Source organism: Achroia grisella, unplaced genomic scaffold (genome assembly GCF_030625045.1).
Source record: "Achroia grisella isolate CSIRO2021 unplaced genomic scaffold, CSIRO_AGI_Agris_v1 utg546, whole genome shotgun sequence".
Classification (NCBI taxonomy): Eukaryota; Metazoa; Arthropoda; class Insecta; order Lepidoptera; family Pyralidae; genus Achroia; species Achroia grisella.
Genome location: NW_026712931.1, coordinates 5,528,686 through 5,554,391, shown reverse-complemented (window position 1 = coordinate 5,554,391; position 25,706 = coordinate 5,528,686). Strand labels below are relative to the sequence as shown.

Below are 25,706 nucleotides of genomic sequence, written 5' to 3'. Positions count from 1 at the left end.
TATTACAAAGGAATGAGTCTCTCATTTAAGACAAAAATCGCAATAATTCAAGCAAAAAACAATACTCACTTACGGAAACAAAATGGTTCACCGGCGGACAGTGAAAAAGTTGCACTAAGTATAGCCTTTTGTGCGCTAATGAGGAGAGGTGTTATCAGTTCGTACCTATAAACCGTTTTTGAAATACTTCGAGTGCGTACACTCACTCACTGCGCACACTTACCCCACGTGACTCTAATCTTTATCTTGATAACTTTTCTTCGATCTACATTCTAATATCAGTAACTAGACTATTTACGTAATCTACAACCAATTAGTTCTTACAACGTAATAACTGAATATTAAAACAATATAATAAGGATGTGTAATCACATGATCAATGTCAAGAAACTGCTTAATCATGCTGAAAGAATAGTGATTAAATAATAGGTTAATGCAATTGCACTTTATTTATTCGACGCACTTTATTGAAATTAACATGACATATTTAACAAAAGAATTTATATTTTAAGACCTAGAATAAATTAATAAAAATCTAATTATTATTGTTATTTTCCATTGTGAAAGCTTTTATTTGTTCTTGATACATCTTATGTTTCTCTTCTAACTGCTGCAATGCGCTAGATGGACGTATTCCTCCAATGTTTAACAAGAAACTAATGTGTACTGGAGGTTGTGAATTTAACGTTCGAATATCTACATTAATGCCCTTGCTTTTATCAGTAGATTTAACTCTATAGTTAGTGTCATTTACATTTGTTATTTTAGCGTTAGTTTTTCCTGTTCTTAATGAATTTTTTAAGCGTGTTTCTGGGCAATCTGGGTTTTGTTTTTCATTGTTATGGCTTTTATTACTAAGTTTTGATTTTTCATTCGTTTGTAATAGTTTGTCTTTAGATCTATCCCGTATTTTATCTGCTCCAGCTGATTTTGATTTAGAATAATATATTTTTGACACCCGAGATGTTTTATTTGTTGACGATTTATTTACTAAATATGATGTATTCTCGTCTTCCTTAGATATTTTTATGCGTTGATGTTGGATAGAAAAATCTTTCTCAGCTTTCCTGTCAATATCATCCTGCACTGACTTTTTATATATTTTTAATCTATTTTCCATTCTAACTTTTTCTGAATACCTCTGTAGACTTCGAGCTCTTTCTAATCTGGGCTTAATTTTTTCAATGTCAGGCCCAAGTCCGCCAAGTTTCAGATTCGGTACGGGTTCAACTGTAGCTCTCCTCAAACGACGCCGAGGCTGGAAAACTTCAGAAACACTTTTAAAGTTATCTTCGCCCACGTCTTCAGGTGATTTGTTATTCAATTTCTCAGTAAAACGCAAGTCTTCTTCAAAAGAGTTATCTAAGTAATTTATAAGTTCTGGGTTAATAAGTCTATCATAGAATATTTCGTTGTAGCATTCCGTATTGTAAAATTCAGTAGCAGGATTATCAATTACTTCACTAATGCTTTCTCTTTCTGTATCTCCAAATTCCGGCGAAATAGAACGTATTTCTTGCATATTGTTTCTCTTTTCGGTATCTTTTGCTGAAAATTGTTTTCGAAACATTTCCAAATATGATACATGTCGAATTCTTTTATTATCTCGTTCCTTATTAACAAGATAACTATTTATATAATGTGTTTCTTTCTTCACCAGATTACCACTTTCTTGTTTTTGTTTCCTTGACTGTCCTTTTGGTATTTTAATAAGCACATCTTTATCATAAAATGGTACTAATATTGTGTCAACATTTTCGATTGCTAGTCCATCTTGTTTAATAGCTGTCTTTTTAAAATCTGCTTCTAGACTGTCTAAGGATATATTACTTTCAGAACTTGAACGTTTTTCCATTTTTCTGGACGAAATCTTTAATCTTTTTCTTTTACTCATAAATAAATACGATGAAGTTTCCATAATGACACGGTAACGTCAAATCTATATTGGAAACAAAAATATAAATTGCCGGACATATTTGAAATAGTTTTATAGAAATAGGTATAACGTAAAAAATGATATAAACATTATTTACTTAAAAAAATCAGAAAAGGTGATATTTATTCCAATCCAACACATTGCGTGTTGGATTGGAATAAATATAGTCGGTAACCCCTTTTATATTTTAAAGCTGCAAAATATAATTTTGAGATCTCTATAGCCCAAGAGCCCACGACGGCCAGACATACGTCTTATTAGTAAATGTCAAAGTACTTGTATGTGTGTCCCCAACACAGGTAAGAACTTTGGCCGGTAACACAAATTCGTTATTTTAAGAAACTCCATTTTTTCATATATTGTTTGTAGCAGTATTATAATTTGCGCTGCTCATTGCCAGATACTTAATATGGTTCCAACTCCCCGCCCGACCCCCCTAAACTATATTATTTTATGAATAAACTTACGTTTTTTAATAAAACTGAAATTTATGTATATTATTCAGAGAACTATTAAACTGTGTTTCCTAAATTGCCAGACAGTTTTGTTGGTTCTATCATCCTACCAGACGCATTGAAAGCGTATATTGGGCAACAACGGTGTATACAATTTCATATCTAATTTGTTGATTTATGAAACTCAATTTTTTCACATATTACTCGTAACAGTATTACAACTTGCGCTGCTCATTGACAGACACTTAGTACGGTTCCGACCTCCCTAAACTTCTTACCTGTGTTAGAGACACACATACAAGGACTTTCACATTTACTAATAAGACGTATGTCTGGCCATCGTAGGCTCTTGCTCTACTGGGAAAATTATAAAAAATATCTGAAATTATTACTGCTTGGTTACTCTAATATATTAAGTTCGTATAAACAGAATAGAATACGACTACGATAGCTGAAGAGTTTTTTAAAAAAGTATAGATAGGTATTTCTACCCAAGAAAGACAGACTATCAGTTATGTATTTTTCTAAATAAAATTAATACAAGAGGAAAATTCTTCGATTTGTAAATATAATATAAATAAATCATCAAAATTCCCTCAATGTTTAGGGATTTAGGTAATTTATAAAAAATATTAAACTGACAACATTAGTTGCAAATTAACATGTTTTATACATAGTGTTCCTATCAATGTTATACCTTGACAGTACATTTAGAGTACATATAATATGCTACATAGACAAAGTAACTGGTAAAACTAGTTTTCACATAAATTGCTGTCTAACTAAGCAGATTCCTTGCTGGAATGGTGCCAATGTCCGAAATAACAGATTGAGGGCGCAGTACTGTGAACTGACTGTAACCCCTTTAACGAATTTATCACTTAACTTTGGAACTGCATAAATCCGTTGAATATCACATTCTTTGAGTAACAGCAATGATTATTATATAACTAATGTATAAAATTTATTTAGGACTAACATGAGTGTAAATCCATTTGGGAAAATAATCGTTATCATTAAAATTGAATGACGATAACGCTCATCATTACAAGTCGTCATTCACCATGAGAAAGCATCTCTATTTTGCCTAGTGTGTTCGATATGGAACAATTACTGATTATTTCCGGGATTTCAGAATTGTATTGATGTAAGAAAACTATAAAGTATTGAAATATAGGGAGGTAACTTCCTGGAGGTGTCCCGTAAGAAAGACTTTAGAAAAATACATATACTTATGTAATTTAATATATAACTCATGCGATATGTATACATTATTAATACATAATATAGTTCGTGGAGAGAAACCATATAGACGTTTCAAAACAACTGATGCATCATCTGTCTATGAAATCTCTCGTCGAGCGCTAATGTACCTATCTGTCTACTAAAAGCAGTGTCAATATTTATTATAGTGTGAAAGTTCTTGATAGTAGTCTTGAACTTAACCTTAACTTAAACACGATTGTCTTCAATAATACTGACACAAAGTTATTATTGATTACTGATTTCCATAGAGATATTTTCTCCATAAACCTTTTTATTAAGTCAATTAGGAAGTTGTTTCATACTTAACTGGTGTGGCAAAGTAGACAACGGGCCACCAACTCTAGTCATGACTGCCAACACGTGCATTATGCAATGGCTTACTTTACCCCGGTGGTACATCTCATTCCAGAGGTGCCGTGTTCTTTCAAGCCAAAGAATAGATTGCAGCGCAAGCTCCTCGGGCCGAGAGATCGATATGTCAGAGGTTGTTAGTTTTAGCTTTTTTTGTAGTTTATAGTATTGGTTTAGTGAAATCAATTCCTTCACAGGTGGTGGTAATGTATAAACCGCATAACATTTTCTCACCATTTAAATGTATGTACATCACAGTCACACTCGTTGATTCAGGGTGAATAATTTGTAAGGTAATTCAGAATCAACGTGGTATTTCCTTAAAATATTTCGGTAATATGTAACCATTGCAAAAACAGTAAGTCTGCAATATTGTTGAGTACTTATTATGCATATATACTCTTTCACAATAACAATAAAAGATGACCCAGAGTACGTTACTACATTCTCTGGGTCATCTTGTATTGTTTTGTATAGATATGGCATATGGCAATATACCTTGGTATTGCCATGTCCTAAATATTTCAATATTTACCATTGAATGTTTAGTTTAAAATAAACTAAATTAAAATAAATGAAACACAATTTCTTGGAAGAAACTATAAATACACTGTAAAATTTATTCTTCAAATTGAAATATAGTTATATGAATCTATCTATATATTTACAAACTGCTGTAGGTAACACCTACTCATAATTATAATCTTCATATCTTTACTATATTTAAATGTTGTTCAACTAATTTTCATAAAATTATAGTGACACATATTTAGTAACTAGTATTTTACATGTGCGTTGACGGAATAGCTTACGCAAATAGAGAACAATGACGTCAACAAAAGAATAGAGATTTAAATCAGAAGAATAGAATAGAATAGAAAATCATTTATTCAAATAAAGTTACATTGAAGCACTTTTGAATAGTTATAACATTTTTTTTTTAATTTTAATCTACCGCTCATTCGGAATGCTGTCTCATCACAAGAAGAACAAGCAAGAAACTTGTGTGTTGCTCTTTTAAATAATTTATTCTTACTTACAGTTTAAGTTTAAGTGTGTGAATACAAACTACCGATTAGCACTAATTCAATGAAATAATAAAATAGAAAAAACATTCAATACACAACAACTGGTTAATTAATGAATAAGAGAAAATAAGTCATAGTGATTAGAGCAGACCAGTCCACACAAGCAGCACCCGTTCACGAGTATGACGGATGAGCCAGCCACCACTGCGCTCGACCATATTTTAGGGAGCCCTATGACCCGGCCCACCACGCCGCCACAAGTCTGGACATTTTAGTGAGCATGACTACTCAAAACACCAGACCACGTCATAGATCATCAGAACATTTAGTCCGTCGAGGAATGACCTGGAAGTCAATAAGATCAATGAAGATGCATTGCTAATAGCAACGGAACTACTAGTCTTTATTAATCTTCTCTCTCCAGTATTGAACATTAATTAGTTTTTTCGTATTTTTTTCTCGATCAATCAATATGTTCCCCTCTCACGAATGAAGCGCAGCAATTTGTCAAAAAAAAGGAAAGGATTATACCTAGTTTTTGTTATGAACAACTTCGTGTTTTATCGATTCTAAGGTCGATAGTCATTACGATGTGTGATTCACGCTCCAATCCATCGTAATCCTTAATTGAATCTCTAATTAGGATAGAATAGGATTTAATTTACAATAGCCATTACAAACTAATTCATAATCAGGGTTTTGACACTGTGATATGCATCTGTGGCATTTGATATTGGAACCGGAACGCAGGTTCCAATCGCCGAGGTGCACGTCATGGTGTAACGTAAAGGTCAGCAGGATTAGGCTTACCATATAGGAGTGTTCAAGGACGTTTATAATCTTGGTCATTTGTAGATGTGCAAAAAACTCATTAATATATGCAAATACAGCTAAACTATTTGGTTATTAAACAACAGTGTTTTGTTGCCCGCTATAGACCATTAAGAATGCACTACTGTATAAATGGACAAACAAACTAACAATCCACTTGTTGAAAGGTTAAAACCTTGTATAGGTGTATCTGTTATACCTCTACTAATATATGTATTTCTAAGCCACTTTACTTATAACTGTATTAGTGAAATAAATTTCATTAGAAAAAAATATTTAGTTATTTTATTTCATATTAATGATACGAGGACGACATATATTACTTTTATTTATAAAATAATACAATTTTTATTCAAAATAGAGACTAAAACGTGCCTAACTGGTTTTTTTTACCAAAACCATAGAAGAACAAGTAACTTTAGTCCTAGTATTCATCATTCAATGTCATAATTTGAATAGCCGCTTACCTTCGTCAATATATATAAATTTGAGATAATTATAAGAGGCTGTACTTCAAGATGTTATATAAACGATATGTAAGAATGATTAAGCAAATTAACATCTCTTTATTGAATGGGATTGAGTGACAGTAATGACGCATACCATACGAGGAATTTCCGTTTGAATCCTAAAGCTGTTTTCACCATAGTTACCACCTGCGCAACCCTTTCTGTACACTTTGTACAAAGACGCTTTCGTGAAAAACTACAAAATATTTTTTTTCATGCAGCATGCTTTGTGAAAGATTTTTTGGCGAAAGGTGAAATCACATAGTACCAAGGCATGATTCCTTATTCATTAAGAATGGCTTGGGTATCAGGCATTGCTTAACGACGTCCGTAGTAGATACATTAATCTATCTATACAAATGAATATAGTTGAAGTGTCTGTTTTCAATTTCAAATTAACAGCTTGTTACTAAATGAATATGAAAGTATATATACATGGTCCTTTCATCAATTTTTGTTCATCTATGTCTGTCAACAAGAACAGACTTGCTTTTCTCTGAAATGGCTGTAGCTTTTGACTAGGCTTATACTAGGAAATTATGAATGCTATAAGGAGTAACTTGGCTACTTTTATTATAAAATAAAATATTTTTTGGACAATAATAAAGGAAAAATCTACGCGAACAAAGTCGCTAGTAACAGCTACTACATGCAGTATATAAAAGCGATGACTGCCACTTTCCATCTAGTAAATCTTTTTTCAATTAAATAATACATGAATAAATATTCATATAACATACTTTCAGCCCCTTATGCAAGCCTTATTTACTTCTTGAGAGAAGAACTGACAAATAATTCAACTGGTCAATATTTGTTTTTTTATCGGTCGTCAGTCAGTCTTCTGTTTGTTTAGAATCACTAAATAATAATAAAGGGATAATAATCCACCGCTTGTTACTATAACCACATACTGCGACATTTCTTGTCTGTCGACATCAGGCAATTAGTTAATCCATCGACAGCTTGAGTACTTGTAAGGTAACTTTAAAAATAAAACTTACAGTCAGTCTGTCACATTACTCGATATTTCGTATACCTAGTACCTTTCACCACCTATGAATAATATAACAATGTACCTATAGGTACATATTAATAAGAGCTAATTTTGTAGGCATTAAAGCAATTAAGTAATGCACTTTTTAAAATACTATAACCTTTTAACGAACAACACTTTCTCGTCAGAAACAGGTCTTGAATATAATCTGCATATTAATTATTAGGTAATTGGAACAAATAAAATGCAATAGTTAGCTTTAAGCTTAGTATGACGATGCGTATTGATGGGTCATATATCTTCACATGTATTTTTGTAGTGGTCCGATTTTAATGAATCCTTTTTATATTATAATAACGAGGGGAGCGGCTTCTAAAAGTTTCTCAACCTCTCTGCATTTTATTTATACCTGTTGCTCTTACTTATAATAATTATAACGATATTTATTACGAGTTTTTTATTATATTTTTCGACTTGCACATTACTTACTGAATTGTGAATCGTAAAATCGTACAGATTTTGTTCTAAATTTCAATTTGATATAATGAGATAAATTGTGAGGATTATAAGCAACATGTTACAACTGTACAGATAATTAGTCATTTAAAAATAGCATTTACTAAAAACTAAATAACATTAATTCTACAATAATAAAAGTGTATATGTTTTAAATAGTCTACTAATTGGCCGCTGTTTCTTTACAGCTTCACCGAAAAGATGCCAAGTACAAAAAGTACTTCAAACTTGTTGAAGGATTTAGAACGACTGAAGGCCTTCTCCTGCCTCGAGTATCATAATCACTTCGTAGAAACACCAATTGTATTCTATTTTCAACATGTTATGCACTGTTTGTATTTCTAAAAAAAGTCATGCCAAGATTGTTCGCTGCTGAACAGTCGACAATACATGACAGCTCGTCATGATAGCGATCAACAGTTTCAACTAACAAGTGTCGGCACCTACATACATTAAAAAATAATAACAAGGAGAAAATTGTACCTTACATATCTAAACATATTATAAAATTATAACAGACCTATGCCAGTAAATTATTGATATTTAAAGAAAAATAGTGGTTATTTTCGGATTATTCTAATGCTGTTGGCCTTTACAACTTTACTGGACGAAGGGTCTTTGTTAGAATAACAAAAGCCAAAACAATAACCCTTAGAATTTATGCCTATGTGTTAGTCTGTACATACATCACGGAAAAACTACTAGGTACATGAAATTTTCAGTGTAGTGATACAAAATATGGGCTGTATTTTTCGACAGGAAAATATCTTGTTCCGTGCAAAGCAAGGAGCAGCAGCTAGAATTGTAAAGTGGTGTCCTACTCTACAACAGTTTCTTATATGGTTGGATTGGCAAGCAAACTGCCAGACCAACTAATAAACAGTAATAACCATCTTTTATAGAAATGACCAAAACCACGGTAAAGATATACTGGGATCATCATTGGGTTGCCATTCGTAACGCCCCGCCGGTACTAAATTTCTTACTTTGTAATTTATTTAACATAATATTTTTTTTATTTTTCAGTCGTAACTAAAAGAACGTTAACTATAAGCAATTAACAAAAAACCGTAAAAAAATTAAATAGCCGGTTACGTTACAAACAAAATGTAGGTATATATTATCATTAATTGCAAACCATTTACAGTAACTGCACATTGAAATGCAATATATCAACATTTTTTTAAAATACATAATACAGAATATATAATAGCACCTACTTACTAAATAATGGGTACTATTATTACAGATAATTCAGATTTGATAACTCAATTAACACAAATATTCGATCCACTTCAGTCTTCATATTCCATTTTTTATCGATCAATTTTGAAATCGAAGGCTGATGTTGTTATAAATATTAAATTTCGAAGTATTGTAACGTGAAACGACCTGCTAACTGAATAAGATGGCCACTATATATTTATTACGTGTCATTTAATATTTTTTTATGCTTACTTTGGTCATTTTGAAGTATATCATAAACAATTTATATTTTTAAATATACTTTGTGTATTTTGTTTAAATTACCAATTTAAAATAAATAATATTCTTTTTTTTCGTTACATTTAATAAATTCGTAAAATGATGACCAGACGGTAACTGTATGTATGTCTGTTTATTTCTTTGCTCGTAAAGACGTCACGTAAAAATGGCTGCAGGATGAAAAATGAGACTTTCACGGAATATATTTTTAAAAATAGGTCAATATAGAGGCTGAAAACTGAAAACTCCCCAAATAGTACAGGTACATAATATAAATTATTAAAAACTTTGTATTTAAATTAATATTAGACATACAGTCGTAACTATATCTTATTTTAGCTATTAAAAGTGTTACTATCACTTGATTAAAATTACTTAATTTGAAGAAAATATATTGAAACACTCTTAATTAAAACACGTTTATTTATTTTGTTATAAACTAAGTTTAGAAGAATAAGATATCAATACATATAAAGGCAAAGGAACATCCTACATATTAAGTTAACCAATTAGGATAGAAGTATATTTATTAAACGAATAAATATTTTTTTTATATCCGCATTGGTAATCACGTTGTGGTCTTAATAAATGTCTACAACGTGTTTCACTAATTAACAAAACTCAACTCAAATATTTTTTGAATGATTCTTTGAAAGGAAGGCCGCAATTAAGTAACCGAGATGTTAACAAATTCATTTACTTGAACTTGAACGATGACTGATGCGTGTGATTGCTCACATACTGTTACTATATCTATATATTTTTACCAAGGTAGACTTTTGTAAAAAATCATTTGCCTCTCACCTATTTTAGCCGCAAGCAGGTTGCTTTGTAAATTATGTTTTAGGTAAAGGGTTGTTGAGATTATGCTATTAAAATCTAAATATATATAACTCAAAGGCGACTGACGTCTATAAACGCACAGCCCAAACCACTGGACGGATCGAGCTGAAATTTAGCAGGTATATGTTATAACGTAGGCATCCGCTAAGAAAGGATTTTGATTAATTCTACCCCCAAAGGGATAAATAGGGGATGAAAGTTTGTATGAAACTTTGTCAATTTTAAACCGATCGGGCTGAGACTTAAAGCTACCCTATGAAAAGATTTTGATAAATTCCACCCCTAAGGGGATAAATAATGGGAGCGACGCCGCGGGCAAAAGCTAATACACAATAAAAGTCATGACATCTTTGTCCTCCGGAATGACAACGCATGGTTGGTATCACGACTGCCACAAGATTCATGTGTACATACTCGTACATTCGATGGTTACCACTTACCATCAGGTGGGCCGTCAGCTTGTTTGCCCTTCCAATTACGTAAAAAACCATAGCAGCCTCATGCTAACCAGATTTTTTATCTCCTTGTGTTTGTAGTAGTGGTTAATATAATTTAAAGAAATATATTCGGCAAGGAGATATAAATTAGAATGCGGTTAGCGACAAATGTTTGGTGACAGATGTAGGCCAAGGCGCGTCGAAATAATGGCAATTAGTGAACAATAGGTGGGTAGGCTTTATCTGTAGGTATCAGTGATGGAGAATTAATCGCTTAATACTCTATAGTAGTTTGGTAATTAGGATGATTATCTTTTGTATAATAAGAGGACTTCATTGTTGTCCTAATGATGCCAGTCTGATGCTCAAAATCGCATAAAAATACGAAAACTAAATTAGTACGTACAGACGTGTTCCCTACATACCTACATGTATATATGCAGTGCGCATACAGAACACAGCGATTCATATGTGATTTCATGTTCGGGAAATGTCATATTGGCTAAGAACGATTCAGGTCCCATGGACTTGAAGAACTCAGCATTAAGCATTTTCTATTAACAACGACAACATCCCGCATTCTAACTTTCTTCTATGATATTTCACGAAGTAACAACGCAATCATAAAGCAGTTGTCATATAATACTAGATCTAGTAGCGTATATCATCCATGTGATGGACCGAGTCATATCAACGGTAGGTGGTACTCTCCACAGAATGGTAGCTAGTAGGTGGTCGGAATTGTCATTAGATGGACGACGAATGTCATGTATGTCATGAAGATATAGAGCAATTTAAAGATAAACGATGCTTATATGTGACAGCAATAAGTATATTTTATATCACTAACTAATATGAAAATAACAAAATACTTTCAAAAACTTTATTTCTGTATTCATGAGAATTTATATTATTTCATTGGTTGTATGTAAATCGCTCTATATATAAAGTAGTATTTACCTGACAATTTATGCACTTAAGCCGAGAATGCGTTGGACTTTTTAAGCCGATTTGACCATTCAATATCTGTTAAGCGATTTATTTTAATGAATGTTGATATGTGCATTATTATATCAAAGGTTTCGTGATTCTTTTAAAATAGTATTACTACAAAAATATGACAGATAGCTATTATGATGATATTCGTTAATTTGTCTAATCATTATTGGATAGATTAAAATTACGCAAATCTCGCCACTACCAAGTAGTCTGTAAAGTTCAAGTTTGTGGTATTCTAATGATCAAACCTTGCACGATGTTATTAGAGGCAATCCACGTTGTATAGTTAGATAATGTGATATAACATGCATTGACTGTGATGATTTAATATTACTAAGAATACTTAGAATACTTTCTATTCGATTATATGATTAAAAACGAGGGAAGAATTAAATGCTGTCCCATTTTCTTAAACACACGCAAATTTTTCTAATACAAATTTAATATTAGTAAGTACTTAAGGTATTACTGAGGGTTCATATCGATGTGACAAATTTATTATTTTATATAATTACATATGTAACAGTTATACTTTTATTTCATTTATGATCGATTTTTAAATGAATTACCACCAAAGACAATAAAACAACTTTTATGAATAATGATGACCATGTAATTTTATCTCACTAATAAAGGTAAATTACTAAAATAAGATAAATAATTTATAAACTTGTGTTTATATAATTGTATGATATTCTATCGATGATTTTATACTCGTATCGTCTAAATTATAGCAATATTGTCGAATCAAAATAGACCATATTATATAACCAAACGTGAGTTTATATCGTGTTATAAGTCATATTCGAATAGGAGCAATCGATTGTTCCGGCACATCAATGATTTCGAGCTACATTAGTAGACAATAGCACGATTGACTTGCTAGTGCACTTGACCTAAAACCAGGTGTACGCTGACTAATAGTGCAGGCGCGGTAGTAGCCCCAGTAAGTGGTAGCATGAGTACCGTAATTGAAAGGCAGCGTTGAAATAATCTCAATAACTTAATTAATAATTTTAATGTTTGATATCCACGATTTCGAATCTTTTTTATAACATCACTTAAGAATCGGCCTCGATGATTCATTTTATTTGAGATCTAAATATGAGTACAAATATTTACTAACCTCTAATACAGCCAAATAGGTTTCTTCGTGTTCCATCATCATTAAAAAAAGAGCTATTACATTATTAAGTAATTTAAATGCAGATCGAAACATTTAAGTATACGATTTGATGCAAATAATAAGGGTGAGTGAGTATATGAAACAAATTAGTGGAATCGACAACAAGCATAATTACCGGTCGACGAAAATTCGTATTAATGTAACGAAGTGGGTGCGCCATCAGGTTTATCGTCGGTAGTCACGAACGTAAATATAAATTGTGTTTAAAAATATTACATTACAATACGGTAATTAAGTTTAAACATATCAGTTTATCTACTTCACACCTTCACACCAACGAATATCAGAAGGGAAATAAATATAACCGAAAGGTCAAACGATTCGTATCATGAACATCTTACAGATGCGATGCTCATAAGTTGGCATTCTTGAAGACTAATGCATCATTCTACCTGTAAATAAAAAAATAATGTACCTAGTTTAAAAATCTGTTTTAAGAGATTCACGCGCCAAAATCAACCTCAAAGATATCGGCTGCTTTATCTCGCTGTTAAGCTTTTGGACGAAGAATGGGTCAATTCTCTTTTTCTTTAGTGACATCGACTGGCCTTAACATCACGGTTTTTTGTATCTTTTGAAACTTCGTTCCTATAACCCGGTAACCATCATTCAAATTCATATTTATAATATGTAATCACTTATCCTAGTCACTGCGTTTAAACAAAAAATGTCTTGCGACATATGATATGCAATAATCATCTAACACGTACATGTGGAATTCATAAAACATATTTGAATACTCTAAATACTTTATACATATATGTATATCGTTGTATAACACAAAAAAACTATTTTGTGTTAAATGCAGTAGTGCAACGTCCAATTCACAGTGAATTATGAATGCCAGGTGTAACGAAACAGCAACCCATTCAACTTCATTTGTAGTTTGGAACATGGCGTCAAAAGAAATTGTATCACGACGGCCACCAGTAGCTTTTTACTATTTCTATTAAAATCGATACGTTGTAAAATAGTACAATACGCCTTTATGTAACTTCGTCGCTTTTTTATCACTTGCGTAAGTCTGAAAGGTCATGGTTTCGTGTTTTCTAATAGTTTTTAAGAACAAGTTGCAGAAAAATAGTTATAATTATATAGTTATAAGCACTTAACTACCTGTATATTTTTATATATACGATGGTGGCATACAAGCATACGACTCCCCTGATGATAAACGGCTACAGTAGCCTATGGACTCTTGAGAAATAAAAACTGTATTACAATACAAGTTAACTAAATATTGATAAAAATTCGTACGTAATAACTAATATAACGATAATAACAGTATATCATACTTTTATTTCAAAAACAATGTTTTTAAAATAACAATTGATCTTATCTTATAACATGAAAATTGAAGAGAAGATACTTTCTTAATTTCACCGTATTTTTGTATTCGGTGTATTTATGTAATACGATCATTTCTCCCAATTACCACCCACTGAGGTGATTATGCTGATGATAGTTCCTCTAAATTAAAGCATTCATTTGTATTGTTGTAATTACGTCCAATTTAATTTTAAAGCAAAGCAGTTTTTCTCTTACTATATTCCAATTAACTTGACTTGATAAGCGCTTGTAATGCATGAATCATAAAATTCTGATTCGATTTATAGAATAAACAATATAAATATTATGTACTTATATACTTACATATTTACGTACTTATACAGTTGTACCCTGTAAACGTATACTCGTAGTTTTCTACTATTCTATAAACGACTTCGTATAAAAATATTTGTCCAAGACACTACCCTTCTTAAAAGGGAACATAATCAGTCAACTTTATCTCTATAATATGACCTTTAAAACTCAAAACAGTAGCTACTATTCTAATATTTGCTCTACTAATGTTTCTACTGGCTGCTTGCACAAATGCTTTAAAATTAGTAAGTGGGTGGCAGACAAATTGTTGTCAACAACAATAGACCATTAATAATGCTTACACATATTTCGTGTAGGTATATGTGTAGAAATATTAATTGGAGTTGTACTCGAATAATAACACCAGATACTGTAGTAAGTTCTTAACATGTGCCTGAAATATAATTTCTTTATATAATTATTATTGTTTGAAATTGTAGATATAAATTATTTTACTGAATTAAAATTGTTCGTGTGATAAAATTTATATTTCTGTCACCAACCGCCATATTTGCGTAATTGAATCCTGATATTATTGATTATTTGAGTTTACTTTAGTTTACAAAAATTACTAGATATTGTGACTTATATATATAATTTAAAAAAATCTAATATTATTATATTAAAACAACATAGCGTCTCTGGTGAGACGCTATGTTGTTTTAATGTATACCAATATCTGATGATAAGTGATGAATTTATTGGATGGGTTTATCGCCAAAAATGTATAATTAATGGTACACCTACTAGCTTTTATATTTTCTGTTCCGGAAGAATAAAGTATTCGATATTCAATAAAAAAAAAAAGATCAGAAACTATATATATATATCCATGAATATTCGTACAAAAAATTTTTCGTTGACTCGTCGAACAAGTATCATATTCAAGAAGACTTGTATTTAAAAATTAATACGCATAAAGTTTTTACAAAAAGTTGAATTTAAATTACCTTCTCCTTTTTTGTAATTGACTACAATTTAATTTATGTTCATGGTATAAATCATACGCATATATTACAATACATCAATTTATTACGGATACATAGTTATAGAGCTGACATATCATATTTTATTATATAGTTAAATCCGTGCAATATCTTTTCACTTACTTTGTTATATATACAACAACTTTATAAAGAAAATTAAAACTCGGCCCAGTAGTTTATTCGTTACAAACATAAATTATAAATGCAGATTGCTTCTAATTTCGATCGTCCGTACTTAGTTGGGCAGGCTTATATTTCTTAGTATATACCTACACATTACTTTATATAATAATTTTAGATATTTATAGATACAGTGCTTTATAAATATACGATATCTGTGGGATCTAATTAAATGTTGTCTTCAGTAAAAGATCAATTCTTATGTTAATCAAGAATAAATATTTCGTATGTTTGGAACTCGATAACTTTAATTATTATTATGCATAAAGAACTTCTTAATAAAGATGTTGTATAAAAAAAACATATATTAAGGGAATGATCATCGTAGATTAAGTCGTAAATAAAAACAACTTGTGAAAATATACCTACGGATATTCTCACAATGCAAGGTGCACGTGAATGCCAAATCTCGACATATCCTTATACCAGCTCAGCCCTTTAATTATTCGAGCTTCCGTACATTCACAAATGGTACAATCAGTACGAAATACTTCTATTGTTTGCTTAATGGACATTCGTTAACAATGTGAGGTAGGAAGGGATCCAAATGATGCTCCACTAACTGACACTATCGACGAATTGATCATGTTGGTATGTACTGAAATAGACTGTCACGTCATCTTGTTGCATAGCATCTATTAGATTGCATTATTATTACAAGCTACGTTATTGTTTCAAGCGATATCATCTTCGATATCTATCATTTAGACAATTTCGAAACTAAATCTATTTGCTGTAGCGTGGTCATTTAAAGATAATAATAATACTGTTCAACCCAAAAACATGAATTTCATTCGCATTACTAAGAATATTTCAATACTGTTGTTTTATTGATATAATAACAGGCATTAAAACAACTGCCGTCGAAGTAAAAACTTCCACCTTTCTGAAAAATAGAACGATACTAAAATCTCAATAATTTAATTCCATGTATTTTTGTTGTAATTGTCATGACAGATTTAAATAAAAAAAAAGTTATATAGAGTCGTAGAAACTACAGCATGGCCTAATAGAAACGTGTAACACTATACTACACAAAACGTTTCTTTTTTGAGATGCCTTCAAGATTTTTTTGTATTAGTTCTGCATCACATCGGAAATCGTACCTAAAGAATTTCGATTCTTCCTTTGAAGAAAAGAGAACCAGATAAAAATGACGTCGAGTTATAAGCGTTCCTTTCTTTCTTGCACCGCTTTCTTGTTTGTCGCACAGTCATTTTTATCTGTCTTCTCCTTTCTTCGCAGACCTCCACGAACTGGCGAGGCAGAACAAGATCACGAAGCAAATTCTGGAGGCTTTCATCCAAAAGAAACTGGGACTGTCAAAGGGCCACGTAAAGACGCCCTCAATACAAGAGATCCTGCCAATAATGAAACCAGAGGAAAGAAACCTCAGACAATCGAACCAAAGTGAAAATTATCAAGAACCACAAGAATACTCCGAAGATGACAGCTTGCAAACTGTTGAAAGTGAACAGATCAATTCAATATACTCTGAAGGCATGTATACTTCATTTAATTTGACGTAAGCTATGTCTACCTTCGGCTTTCTTATTGCAGCGGCCAAGCGGCGTGTTTTGTATATGTGTTTCAGTTTAATCACAGGATACAGAGACAAGCCATCGTAGTCATGGATGTTGCCGTAATCATTATGACAACGTGATAAACGTTTTCCTTTATATAGGCGACGGTTGCCACTTACCATTAGATAGGCCGTCAGCTTCTTTCTCATTCTAAGTAGGTATATAAAAGAAATATTTACACGATGAAACACATTTCGTATGATGCATAATGTTTTACCGGCGATGGTAAAACATGTAACAAGACTACAAAACCCATAAAATAATGGAAAATGATACACTCGTGGAAATGTTGAAACATTTTTTCACATATTACTATTCAAGTAAGCTAACTCATTGACTGGTATGCAGAAAATATTATTATTATTTCTATCATTCATATAGGTAAGAGACAAGTTTTTAATCAATTTTAGACTATTTTTTTTCACGTAACTCTGTATTAATTATAAACAATAATAAAACAACGCCTAATCTGTGAAAATTGAGAGTCTGAGAAATTACATCAATTCTCAGACACAAGTGCTTTTAACCAACTTCAAAAATAAGGATCTGTATACGAATGTATTTTGAAGAAAATTTCATTCCATACTAATTTTGCAAGGACCCAACCCAAAAGGAGGTTTTTTGTGTTATAAATATGTTTAGTACAAGTTTTTTCGGTGTACGTATCTATTTCAATTATTAATGACCACGACAATTATTAATTTAAAAATTTATCTATTTATATAAATTCGTTTGTTTTGCCTGACTACAGGTATATGACAAAATTACTAACTTATAAAAATTCTTCTAGGAAAAGGAAATAAAAGGTACCTTACAGTTAAAAATTTGAGGAACAAAATAGGTATTTAACAAAAAATTGGACAATCGCCTTTGTGTGAGGAGTCTATAATTTCGCAAGTCTAATATTATGCCGAGCAAATATTTGTGACCAAACATAAAATATACGGGTGAAAATAATGTTAGGTCAGACATACGCGACATATTGAGCAATCTGGTCAACAGAGTTAACCAACATCGACAAAGTTTCCTCAGAGATGAAATCTGTTTGCTTCCTTCGCTAAATAATTAAACTCTCGTTGAGCAAAAATGAGTACGACAAATGCTAATGTAATCGCTGCGGTTAACGAGTAAATATATTGCAGTAAAACCACAAGTTCATTCTCTAATGTTTGATGTCAACCTCTCGTAAACATTCGTATGTATTTTGTGACAATGTGAACATAATTTGAAACCATATGTTTTTATAACTTTTCTTTCAAGTTTAAATTTATTACTATTATTCATTTCACTCTTGCGCGAACGGCTTCTATTTGTAGGGCACCTGTGGAGGATGGTACGTAGAGAACGTAGGATTAAGTGAGATCATTTAGTCCAGAATAACACATTTTCCAAATATTAACCACAATGGTTTTCAGGGGGGGACCACGTGGAGGTTAACCTAACGTACTTCATTGTTAGCAATAGGTTTACAACTTTTACCACCCCTCCTTGTAATTGTTACATAGTACGTAAGTTTACTTAAAAAATACTCGACCGCCTTTGAGTATCTCTTTGCTCCTAAGGAATAATATAGTACTATCTGTTGTAAACATCCTGGCTCTACGTTGAAAAAAAACATATTTAACCAGGTACGATGAGTCATAAACTGATCATAAATTCGAATTTTAAACATATATATGTCTCAGATACCTACTAAACATTTGCAAGGCGAATTTTCTGATTCTTCCAAAAATATTTGTGTCCAAATTAATACTAATCAATAAAGACAACTATAAAAAAACTAGAATAGAATTCACTACACTTTCAAAGGAGGACGGGGACGTATTTTGTTTTTATTTTATTTTAATAACGCTTTGTCGGAATCAGTAATAGGTGTAGTCCGGTTTCCTGTCGCTTGTTTCTTTGTTTGACATTCTATACTTCACCTTGAAAAGTTCAGCGGCGGTTATAGTCTCATCTAATTTACATAAATACCTTAAATTACTATCGATACAAGTAGGTGCTTAAGTATCTTTATTATCCTCGTGCTCCTTACCCTTTAGACAGATTGAGAACACTATGCAAATTATTCGTTAACGTCATATAAAATCCGAAAAAAAGAAGATTAAGAACATTTTACATAAATAATGGGATGTTTTGATTATGTTGAAAATAATATTCCATCACGATTGTCATTCAGTAAATGTCATCAAAGTACAACACTTGACATGCCCAGTTTGTTTCCATCACCGGAAACAAAATAGATTTATCGGCTAGTTTTGAACTCACGACCTATACCGTCTAAGTCGGAATAGGAAACCACTCTAACTTCACTTCACTGGGAAATCACACTAAAAACACTTATTCATACATTTATTTGAAAAAGTGTGACAATCGAAAAAGTTAAACATGTTATTATTTAAGTAGATATGTTTTTTATTTATCTAAATTAATAAATATTACCTAATAGAATACTTTTCGGAAATTCATACACTCATATTTTTATTATTAATATATATACATGTATGTATGTATATATAACACCTATATCACACCACATATACTACATCACCGAGGATGTAGCGTATTAGCATCTTAGTTCCGATGGTTGTAAGTTCGATTCCAAAAATTTGTATCCATGAGTATGAGTATTTGTATTAGTGTATAATATAAAATTATTTACAAAAAAATATTTGAGTAAACCCATAAGTGTCCATAACACGAGGTCTACTTGTCTTGGGACTAGACGGCACTGTGTGTTGTCCAGGGTTATTATTATTTTTATACTGAATATTATATTTTAGCGGAGCGTTTAGACGTCGGCTATGTCCACGACACGATCACGGACAAACTACACCTGTATTGCAATATTCTCAACTCATTGAAAAACATTACCTTCTGTCGCTTTCAAAAGACTGGCTCATCGTCCGGTTATAACATTGAGGATGGTTTCAGTGACGGCACTCACAGGTACGTAGTTCAAAATAATTTAAAGAATTAATTATTATAAAAGTCAAATTTTAAAAAAAATATTAGTTATATACTGTAGTGTTTAATAATGTAAGCAATACTATGTAAAACGATTTGAAATGACGAATGATCTAAAAATGTACTCATAATTGGCGACGACAACAAATGTAGACATACAAGAGACAGTCGACATTACAACGTGTTTGAAGTCTGTATAAGGGTCATAATAGGTACGTAAGGTACACACACAGGTAATAAGTATTCTATTAAACATGTTTTGGTGGTAAGCTGGTATAAAAAAACAATAAATTTATTCACCTTTATCAGTTACTATGGCGATGGTTTCAACGCGAAACATTGTGGTATGACCATAGAGATTCCCAATGCAGACGACTATGGTATCTGGCGTTGTTCAGTCGGAGTGAGTCAGTGGTATGGAAACAATATCGTTCAGCTAAACCCGATGCAGGCTCTGATCAGTGTCTCCCAACAACACGACCGTAAGTCGAAGCTTTCTGCATACAACATACCCAACTGTAGATCAGAACTGGTGTAGGGTCCAGGGAGAAAATTATGTATGTAAATTTGAGTAGCAGCAATAATAACTGCTAGCAAGCTTCATATTAACTTCATATTAATCATTCAAGATGGATACGGGAATAAGTAGAAAATTGGAAATCAGATCAAACCAAATCGAAAATCATTCATGTAAGATATTTTAGCCGCTTCTGAACGTCAAGTTTTTTATTAATACTTTTTTCCCTACCATCCAGTTTAGTTGAGAAGAACAGCAAGTCAACTGAAGTTTATTTTAAAAACCCAGTTTATTTACATTGTATATTTATTTTTTTCGTTGTATCTATTTTTTTATTATTATTCAAACGATAACTTTAAGAGCTGCTGAGAAAAATAAGTTTATAATCGCAATTACACGCGCCCCCAAAATACTCAATGGACTGGAACAAAATTATGTTTTTATGCGTCATAATCACTCATCATAATTAACAATCATCATCATGTCAGCCTGTAAGACGTCCACTGCTGGACAAACAGTATACTTACAAAAATATTAACTAATAATTATGAATAATGTTCATAATTATTAATTAATATTATATTTTATCACATTCGCTGCTTAACTTACTGGTTATTGGGCTCGTATGGTTTTTTGAACCGTAGTTACAATACCCTGCAAATTAGGATTTGTAGTTCCAAAATTGAGGTCTAGTATCTTAAATTAAACAGCTACCCGAATAAAATATTTGTAATTACATATTCGCAAATGAAAAAATACTAAAGCTTTTACTATGTATTTAATTTTTTATATCAATAAAACAGAATGCCTATGTATGTATTCGCAAAATATTGCAATATTAAATATATTTTAATACATTTAGACGTAAACGAATGTCTGGTGAAACTTGAGACAAACACTTTCTAATGTCAACAACCGGTGTAATGTTTTGTATGTAACTATTTATCATTACTAATGACAACGTTAGGTATTTAACGAGTACAGATTACTCACATATACAGTCTACCGTAATCAACTCATATTATTAACTACTATTTACTTTTAGTGAGATATTGACGTCGGAATTGCTTTTTTATAGAAATATATACGTTAACAGTTATCATATGAGTTTCGCGATACCGCTTATGCTTAGCCATTCCAAAGAATTAAGATGTCAAGACTCTTATCCTGTATTTTCACGCTTGAACCATAACACATACAAAGCAAGCTGATTAGCGGTTAAAATAGGTGGATAGAGGTACACACTTACACGAAAAGTCTGTTGGGATTGATTGTGGTGAAAAAAGTATTTATTAATTTCATTTAGTGGAGACTTTCTAATTGTATTTCACTATCTCCTAAATCTTATATCGAAGTATCCCATCCCACCAAGAATATAGATCGGATTACGAAGAAACCGCCTACTACAAGGGTCAGTGTATTGATTTTATTCAGTATTCGCACGTCAATAAATAATTCTTTCTATTTATGGATGCAATCGATTCAATCTTATATTCATTGTTTCTTTCCCTTCACAAAATACTTATTCTAAGCTTTCTACGGTATATTAGTTATTAAAACTCAGTTGATCTAAAATTTGTGAGTAAATAATTTAAATAAAAATGTAGAACAAACTTAATATTATATCCGAAGATATTTCTAAAGATTGATGATCGGACTTTGCATTGCATATAATATCTTTAAAAATATCACAGGTAAATGAAGTGTTTATTAACATAAACCGATTTGTCAGAGTCAGATTAACTCTCGAGAGGCGCTGTAACAGCTAAGGAACTCACAATCTCACCATTACCGGCACCGAGACTGCGAGGAACGACACGACCGTAGTGTTCGAATCAAAATTGATATGCCTGATAAACATGGCAAAAAACATAATCATAATAACCATGGACATTTCACACAAAGCCTAAGTTATCTTAGTTTGTATTATCGGTACTATACAACTGTTAGAAATACTTACTAATTATTTTTTCTTCAAGTGTAACGAATCGAACCCGCGACTAGTGACAGTATGGCTAAACCACTAGACCACCGAGGCTGACATATTAACTCGTTCTTATATCAAAACCTTTCGTAGTAAACTTGCAAGTATTGCTATAAAATATAAACGAAAAGATCTATTAGCTATTGAATTTCAGTTAGTTAATTATTCTTCACAAAAATTAATTACAAAAGAAGTCATTGACGTTCAATACAAAAATTAAAAGGTTATGAAGTTAGTAGAAATTATCATTTGATAATAAAATATTATAATTTAAGTGTAGTTTCTTCTTAAATGCAAGGTACCAAGATAAGAAATACGAGCAAAAAAATGCAAAAAAGAGCATCGTTAGTACGCGCTGACCCATTTCCGTACCGTGCCATGATGTCGTCATGTTTATACCTAGTAGAACACCACCTAGCCTCTTTAGAAGGCTGGTTGGATATTCCTACTTTTGTAATTTCGAATTCAATGACTTTTGACTTTATTTGTTGCCGATGCACTATCCCACACTTTATTAGAGTATGCATTTGGTTGATTCCTATAATTTATAAGCATTAATTTTATTTATAAGTAGCTGTGCCCTCGGATTCTCCGGTGTGAAATTTATAGCCGATATGTTATTCTTATGTATAAGTAAAGTTCCATCAAAATGCGTTCTTATAGTTTTTGCGTGAAAGAGTAACAAACATCCATACTCACAAACTTTCGCGTTTATCATATTATTAAGATTAAGATTTTACTTTCGTTTTTTTATAGTCTCTGTTTCTAACATTTTCATTGTTTACATACATTCATTCGGTTTAAAAATAGTTATCATGTCTAATCAAGTTAGTATTTATTTATTCTAAACAAATATGTATATACTAATTAGGTCGGATTGATGTATATTTTTTGTGGAATTAAATTTTAGTTTATGTTGTTTCTATTGTTTCAGGTAGGAGCAAAAAGTACACCAGTCAATATGAACAGGAGCTGGATTCAAACAGCTATCGTAAGAGATACAAATTATCTTCATAACATTTAGGCTTTCTACTCTTTGTTACGTTTAGTTTCTAAGTTCTTCTGGGCTTGATCTATATATCGAACTGTCAATAGATTTGGATAAAGATAAATTCGATTTGGTTTCATTACTATATTGACGACATTATAAAATGTTTAGAAAAAAATATAGTTATTGCTAATGGTACTCAAGCTGAGGGCTGAAATGTCAACAAGACCGTCGATATAGATCAGTATATTACTTTGTTACTACGTGCAGCAATAGGTGCGATCGATACCACTTTAAAACGTGATTGTACTTTCAGTCAATACGCTTTTACTGATCTGCTAGCGTGCCAGAGTGCTATAAATGGACGATGAAATGATCTTCTGGAATTGAAATAATTTTTGCCTATAGTACGTATAATATTAATATTATAACAATAGGATTCATATCAACAAATTCTTTAGTTATTATATTTTTTAAGCTTTTTAATTTTAGGTTCTTAGTTGTACAATTAAGTTATGTAAATAAAATTCTATTCTGTATATATTATAATGTAATAAACTAATTCTTAATGTCTCGTACATTTTTTAGAAAGCTGAATATGTAGCCTATATATAGAGTAGCGTATAGTATACAGTTACGAATATTGGATCATCACAAATTCTAAGTGGCATCTTATAAAACAACATTAATTCTACGTTCTGTTGCAAACAATACACACGATTATATTGTTAAAATGCCAACAGTTTCGCCCAATCATCTCTTACGTATCTTTCTGTAGATATTTTAAATTTGATACGGGAAAATATTTTACACGTAACTATCTAACTAAAATTATTTGTTTGTAAATATACGTATAACAGTTGCATCAAAAGAGCATTAAGATGGCATGTTGTGGTATTAACCTACTCTTCTTACCTTACATATGTTCTGTGTTATCTCTTTTCGGCAAGTTAGTGCGAGACAATTGTTTCTTTTTGAAGGATTAATTGCAGTAGGTATTGTTACTGGCTCCGTCAAGTATTCATTGACATTCTAACTAATATTATAAATCCAAATGTAAATTTATTTGCTTTGTCATACTTAGTTTTTCTCAAAGAGAAAGAGCAGGGGCTTCTTTATACCTCGGTCAATCCTGGTCATTCTGATCAAGTCTAGAAATTACTAACATACTAGCTGTGCCCGTGGTTTCACAAGCTTTAAATTTCAATAAAAAATATAGCCTATGTGTTATTCTGATGCATAAGCAATATTACTGTAGAGTTTCATAAAAAACCGTTCAATAGTTTTTGCGTGAAAGAGTAACAAACATCCATACTCACAAACTTTCGAGTTCATAATATATTAAGTTAATGTTATAAATATTTATTTAATTGTTAAAAGTTGCTGAAAATATTTTTATATTTGATCCTCTATAAGTCAAACTACAAAGCATTTTTTTCGCGGTTTTTTCGAATAATTTATAATCGATATGAACTTTAAGTAAGTCAAAGCCGAAAATTATAGCTGTGCAAAAAGCTATCATAGTGTACACATTCTTTTTTGTTAAAAGCTCTTCTGCCAGCTGTTCAATTTAATCACCATTCATCTTGAGAATCTAATAAGTACCTACGTACAGATTCATAAATCATTTTATTGTTAACTAATGTAACTGAACTTTAAATGAAACTTATTATTTAGAAAGACTTATTACAACGTAGACAAAAGTAATCAGTGTTCTAATTTTTTTTACTTTCTTAGAGTTTAATAGTACTATAATTTAGTTAAATTATCCTATAATTATCAAGTTAAATTGATTACCTGTATAAACAATCTATTAATATATATATCAAATTTAATTGAAATGGGTTCAGTAATTAACGAGACTGAGTAAGTATCATTGTTAGTATATAACAGCTGACCCCACGAACTCCGTTCCGTCTCAATATTAAATATGTCAAAGGCTTTTTGAAATTTAGTTACGCAATAAATTTCTGAATGCACCCTGTTTGACAGGTATCAGCAGTTAGTATGGGAAAATGTAA

General features: G+C 31.4%; 2 protein-coding genes across 2 annotated transcripts in view; one reads left to right on the top strand and one right to left on the bottom strand.

The window, feature by feature from the left end:
• LOC131847998 (uncharacterized) overlaps nucleotides 1-25,706 on the top strand; it is a 71,083-nt gene that overhangs the window by 19,059 nt on the left and 26,318 nt on the right. The window contains exons 2-5 of the mRNA XM_059197728.1: nucleotides 16,892-17,146; nucleotides 20,013-20,178; nucleotides 20,506-20,678; nucleotides 23,632-23,688. Of these exons, the coding sequence (XP_059053711.1) occupies nucleotides 16,892-17,146; nucleotides 20,013-20,178; nucleotides 20,506-20,678; nucleotides 23,632-23,688 (651 nt within the window). The remainder of the gene's footprint in view (nucleotides 1-16,891; nucleotides 17,147-20,012; nucleotides 20,179-20,505; nucleotides 20,679-23,631; nucleotides 23,689-25,706) is intronic.
• Nucleotides 455-1,933, bottom strand: LOC131847997 (uncharacterized). The gene has a single exon (XM_059197727.1). It carries the CDS (start codon nucleotides 1,916-1,918, stop codon nucleotides 536-538), a length of 1,383 nt encoding a protein of 460 aa, XP_059053710.1. The 5' UTR covers nucleotides 1,919-1,933; the 3' UTR covers nucleotides 455-535.

Coding starts and splice junctions, on each gene's coding strand:
- LOC131847997 (XM_059197727.1), bottom strand. CDS start 1,918: ATGGAAACTTCATCGTATTTATTTATGAGTAAAAGAAAAAGATTAAAG.